The 6,000-nt window shown below is 50.1% G+C and overlaps 1 protein-coding gene across 7 annotated transcripts in view; it reads left to right on the top strand.

Moving 5' to 3' along the window:
* Positions 1–1,298: 1,298 nt before the first annotated feature.
* The window catches only part of ARNT (aryl hydrocarbon receptor nuclear translocator), a 29,129-nt gene continuing 24,427 nt past the window's right edge, over positions 1,299–6,000 (top strand). For all 7 annotated transcript variants that reach the window (XM_075176313.1, XM_075176310.1, XM_075176308.1 and 4 more), the window contains exon 1: positions 1,299–1,448. In XM_075176313.1, the coding sequence (XP_075032414.1) occupies positions 1,424–1,448 (25 nt within the window). In that variant the 5' untranslated portion in view covers positions 1,299–1,423. The remainder of the gene's footprint in view (positions 1,449–6,000) is intronic.

Raw genomic sequence — 6,000 nt, 5'->3', positions numbered from 1 at the left:
TCCCCAAAAAGCAGCAGAGGCCAGGTCCTCCGCAGCCTGCGACATAATTTAGAGCTGGTCCTTGGCTCATTTCGGACCAAACTGGGGAAAACTCTTTGAAACCACAATGCTTTGGTCTTTGAACGGAGCCGCCCGTTGGGCTCTTGCGAAACAGCCTCCCAACGAGCCCCGAAACAATTTAAACACGGCAGAAATCCCCCTGCTCCCGCGGGTTTCTTTATCTTTTCCCCCCAAAGAGGAAAAAGGATCACTTTGAGAAAGAGAATTATTTTATGGCGAAGCCTTGCCACCCCTGCCAGTGCCCCCAGGCTGGCATGGGGTGGTTTTTCCGGTGATTTTTCGGCAAAGGCTGAGTTTTGGGGTCCTGCCGGTGCCCGGGGGGAGCGGAAGGGGGGATAAGGGGGACGCTACATCCGGGGTTGCCCCGTCCTGGGGTGCCTGGCAGGACCCCAGGGTGCGGCGGTGGCCCCGCGCCCCATCTTGGCCCCCGCTGTGATCATGGGGTGGGCAGGGGCGAGACCCGCGACCCGCAATCAGCCCTAATTAATACTTTACTGGTGCCCCCCCAGTCCTAATCCTAACCCAAAGCCCCGTTCCAGTCCCAATCGCAATTCCAGCCCAAATCCTATGCCCGGTCTGAATCCCAGTCCCAATCCCTGCCCCAACCTCAATCCCAGTCTCAACCCTAATCCCTGTCCCAGTCTCAACCCTAATCGCAGTCCCAACCCTAATCCCAGTCCCAGACTCAATCCCAGTCTGAACCCTAATCCCAGTCCCAAGCCCTGCCCCAACCTCAATCTCAGACCGAACCCTAATCTCAGTCCCAGTCCCCGCCTCAACCTCAATCCCAGTCTCAACCCTAATCCCTGTCCCAGTCCCAACACTAATCCCAGTCCCAACCCTAATCCCAGTCCCAATCCCCGCCCCAACCTCAATCCCAGTCTCAACCCTAATCCCTGTCCCAGTCCCAACGCTAATCCCAGTCTCAACCCTAATCCCAGTCCCAATCCCAGTCCCAACCCTAACTCCAGTCCCGATCCCAATCCCAGCAGGATTCCTGCCCGCCGACAAAAAAAAACACCCACCACGTGACGTCACCCAGCCCGACCTTTAACTCGCCCCACGCGCGCATCGCTCCCCACACACCCCCGTCCTAGCCACGCCCCCTCCAGACACCCGCCCCCTCCCGTGGTAGGGGCGGGGCATGGCTGCGCTCACCTCAACCCGCTGGTTGTGGCGTCTGGCGCTCTCGCCCCGCCCCTCGCCCCCGCTCGGACTAATAGGAGCGCTGCACCTCCTCCTCGCCCCGCCCCTCCCGGCGGCCAGGTTAGGCTGCGCGGCAGCGCAGAGGGTTTTCCTGTGCCGCCATCTTGGCAGTGGCGGTAAGGAGGGAGGCGGGGGCGGCTGCCAGCCCGCGCCGGCCATGGCAGCTACCGCCGCCAACCCGGGTGAGCCGGAGCGTCTGGGCCGGGCGGGCTGCGGGGGGCCGCCCGGGCTACGGCAGTCATGGGGGCGCTGGGGGGTCGGGCCTCGAGAGTCGGGCTGGGGCGTCCCGGGGGCCTGAGGGGGCCCTGGGCTGGGCAGGGGCCCGCTGAGGAGCCGTTGAGAGAGGCAGCGCTCGGTGGAGGGGCAGCTGGGCTGGTGGTGCCGTTAGCAGGGGCTGGGCCGGGCCAAAGGGCTCGTGGAGGAGGCCCGAGTCGGGCCGTAGGAATTTGGGGGTGGGTCGGAGGTGTCACCCGGGGGCTGGAGGCTTTCGAGGAGCTGGGTTAATGGGGTTGGAGGCTTGGTTGGAGGGGAGCGCTGGGGGAGCCGAGGGGTGTCATCTGGAGGGTTTGGGGCCGAGCTGAGAGGGCTGGGGGCTGGGTCAGGAGGGGCCTGTGGTTGGGGGGAGGATGGGGTGGGGTGGGGGACACCCGTGAGGGGAAGGGAGGGAGCCGGTATGGGGAAAGGGTGCTGAGGGACCCGGCTAGGGGTGCTCTGGGAGGGTTGGGAGAACCAGCGTGGTTGTCAGATGGCAGAAACTTTCAAAGGAGGCACTTCATTGGGTGGCAGGCTATTTCGGAAGGAAGGTAAGCTGGAGGTGGAGAGCGGAATGGTGTGTGAGCTTGTTATGTTGGGGAGGACGACGTCCGTCCTGGTCTCCGCTCCCTGAGCTTCAGCGGTTGGCGTGGGCCCTGCGCACGCCTGGTCTGGTGTACCTGGTGCTGGGGTCTGGTTTCCATCATCACCCTCCCGGGAGGGACCAAGCACGAGTTGGCTTGCGTTTATCGTCCTTAATGGTTTATGTTCGTCTTAGGCCCTTTTTTTGCTGTGTGTTTCACTGAGGTTTTCTTAATTAGCAACAGACAAAATCTGATGCGCTATTTTGAAAAGGATTTTTCTAAATCTCCTCTCCACCTCCTTTTAACCTGCTGAGCTTAATAGCTGGTGCATAACCAGGGGTGTGAGTGCCTGTCAGCAAAAAGCAGAATATTCTTTCAACTTTTGCCCCCTCAGGTTGATAACCAAGGGGTGACTCCCTGTTCGGAGGAAGCTGGAAGTTGGTGATATCTGATGCTTGCCGAATAAAATCGAATCTTTTGTGCTTTATCAGATTTCTGGCTAAATTTCTCTGAAATTAGTACATATCTGGAATAATCCAGTGTCTCTGAAGTTGTAATGGATTTACAATGTGGTGACTGAGATCAGAATTTGAGCTTCTGTGTTTTTTTGGGTTTGTTTTTTTTTTTTTGGCTTGTGGTTTCTGACTATTCTTACTTGTGGCTTGAGGCTGGCGAGGTCTTGGATCGTGTGACATGTTCAGGTTTATCAAGAACTATTCAATGTAACTTCTAAAGGATGATTTTTTTTCATTCTAACGATATAGGAAGCTTTTGTGGCTTTAAATATTGAGAAAACATGTTGGGTCATTTGTCTGTGGTGATTGTGAGGCAAGGGTACAGAACTGGCATCTGGAAATACGTGGTTGTGGTTTCACATAATGATCTGAAATTCTTCAGCAATCAGAAGTTAAAGATGGTGTGTTAGAAAAAACAAGAATTCCTGATGTAGTTTAGCAAAAATATATCTGAAATGGAGACTGCCAAAGTTGTGATCCCGTCCTGCAGCAAAATACGCTTTTGGCTCACAGCAATATCCCATGAAACAGCGAGATTATTCCAAGTAGTAAAATCGTTGTCGTGTGTATTGGTGGTGGTGTGGGCTTGATCAGGAAGTTCACTACTTCTTCTGCCAGCGTAGTGCTAGATCAAGGTTTTGCAGTTTGGCGGACAAAGGATGCGTAGCTAAATGGAAAGTAAAAAAAAATGCTGTTGCTTGGGGTAAGAATGGAAAATGTATGTTATGAGCCAGCTCTGTAAGAATCCAGTGAATGAGAAAGGAGGATACTCGTGGCTTTAAATTGTTAGTGTATTGCAAAGTGTTTATGTAAATGTAGTCTTCGGAGTTGCATGATATTTTGCATAATAGGAAAGTTTTAAACAGATTTACAAGGAAAAGAGAAAGAACTTTCAACATCTGTGTTTAATGCTTATAACTACGGGCAGACCGACTGACCAGTATTAGCTTGGCCCCTTTAAACAGAGGGCGAAAAATACTTGCAGTCTGCGTAAGCATTATATACATAGAGATTGTTAGTAAAATAAATTACTTGTGAAGATTGTTCTTTAGAGGCTGGGTCCTCTTTTTCTTGATGTTGTAAAACGGACTGCAGGGCTCTGGTGAATACTGGATGATGTCCCCAAATATGCTGAATGTCCTCGCAGCTTAAGCAGCCCAAACTGGCCACAAAAATAAGTTGGAACTTATTTCGAGTGTTCAGACCGCAGCTTGCATTCAGTGTCGTGCCAGCCTGGGCCTTCGGTCCTTCCTTGAAACGCTACATGGGCGAAGCAGGTCACCTCAGAAACTTGCGAGAGAGGTGGATAAAGCACTTCTCTGTTTTCAGATAAACTTACTGAAAAATAAATCTGCAAATCCTTTCTGCTCCCTCATGTTTCCAAGGGTGAGGTGAGCCACCACACAGTTTACTGGTCTTATTTAACTGAAAAAGACTTAAATTGTGAAGAGTGCTGGATTGAAAGCTTTCAGTTGTGCCAATTTAAGCAAGTCTTACGTTGTTAAAATCTCCTGGTTAGGAGTGAAAAGAGAATAGCATCCACTAACTGGGAGGAAATGTGAGGAGGGATTAAAAAAAGAAAAGTGGCTTGCCTTACTTGCAGTACTTTACAGCTTTTAATATTAACTTGGATTATTAGGATGCTTCTAGTGCTGGCTGGATAAATATATGATTGATCAGCTTCACTTCAAACATTTGCTTTTATGAACTCATGACTTCAAATGCTTGGAAATGGAAGATGCATTCTTTTCTATGTTTTTTGAGTTAATTTCGGTAATGCTTCTCGGAGAAGGTTCCCATGGGGATGAAAGCGCTGAGCTGGCATTGCATGGGAAGTTCAAACAACCTAAAAAAACCCCACCTACTTAAAAAATAAATCTCTTTAATGTACCTGAGACACAGAAATTGAGACGCTTTGTAAATACAAAGCCATGTGTGCTGTTCAGGCCGAAGCCTTACAGTTGTGAATGAAATGCAAGTATTCGTTAAAGTAGTACGCTGGTTTATCTTAGCAGCTGTTATCTGCTCACAAACCTGCTCCAAACTTCCTCGGCTTTTTGGGGAGCTCACTAATGGTTAAGTTTAAGCTAAATCTTGCTATGCTAAAATGTGCTGGCTGATACGGAGCCTGGTGAACAGCCATATGCTAAAACTCTCCGCAGCAGGAATCACCATTTTTGCTGTGCTTTGTACAGTGCCTGGCTGTAGTAGACTAAGTGGTACAATAAAAATGCATTTAAGAACTACGGCAGGCCCATCTCATAAATCACAGTTTTGAATATTTTCTGTGACTTTATTTCTGAAGCTTTTTCACTGTTGAGATGCCAGTAGTTGCAACAGAGCCTTTCCCAGGGGAGCTGGGCTGGAAGTCTGGCTCTCGAGATGACATTCCCTTAGCGATCTTCCAGCCTATTCTATTCTGGGTTGAACTGTTGGCTGAATTGTGGTTGCAGATTTATGTTCAGTTACAAATGAGGGTCCGTAACTTCTCTGCGCTGCCTCTGCTTATCTCTTCTGGCCTTAATTAGATTTAACACGCGTTAAAGGCAAGCAGGGATTGATTCTGGAAAGGGCTGGAACAGAGACCTAACAAGGATGTTGCTAGTTGCAGCAGTGACTCTACAAAACCTACCCAGCCCTCTTGAGAAAGATCAACTGGGGCTTTGGGTGGCATCTGATTTTTGAAGAAACCACTTTCAAAATGAAAACGAACGTTTGTCCTGTTGCTCTTAACGTTGATTGTTCCGAAAGAATATATTCATTGCCTCTTTTGTTATTTTGGAATAATTAAAAAATGTTGTTCTTGCCGCTTCGGGTATCGATATGTTGAGTCAGAGCTAAGCATCCTGATATCTGGGACTGCTAGTCACTGCTGTGAACAACCGATCAGCAGCTTTCCCGGTGACCAGAGTTTTAAGTTGTGAAACTGGTGTTTCATAGGTTATAATGTACCAGGCTTTCTTAGAATCGGTTGACTCCATTAGCTGGGTCTTTGGCTCGGGTTGCCTCTGACTACCCACATCTTGCCTTTTACGCTTGGAGCCGGTGGCTTTCAAGTGCAGTGGAGGGATTTCTGTGAAGTGACTGCTTTTCTCACAATGGGCATCTGGGCCGGTGAATTTACTGAGTACGTGTGCGCTGGAGACACCCTCGCCGCCACCCGGCTGTCGTGTGCGAAGCTTTCAGAGCTTGCATTGATAGGTTGGGTTCCATCAATTCCACGCTGACCTCAGTATAATGTTGCTATACGGCCCGTGTTTGGATTGGGGAAAAATGGGGATTTTGAAAGGAAGTTTTGCATTTGTGTGAGTGTCCTAGAAATTCTGAAAGGTGAAAAAGCTGGACCTCTTCCCACCCCATGCGCCTGGCCCATGCTCTCCCTA

Source organism: Calonectris borealis, chromosome 29 (assembly GCF_964195595.1).
Source record: "Calonectris borealis chromosome 29, bCalBor7.hap1.2, whole genome shotgun sequence".
Classification (NCBI taxonomy): domain Eukaryota; kingdom Metazoa; phylum Chordata; class Aves; order Procellariiformes; family Procellariidae; genus Calonectris; species Calonectris borealis.
Note: the sequence above shows the minus strand (reverse complement) of the source record. Positions and strands in the feature narration are given on the sequence as shown.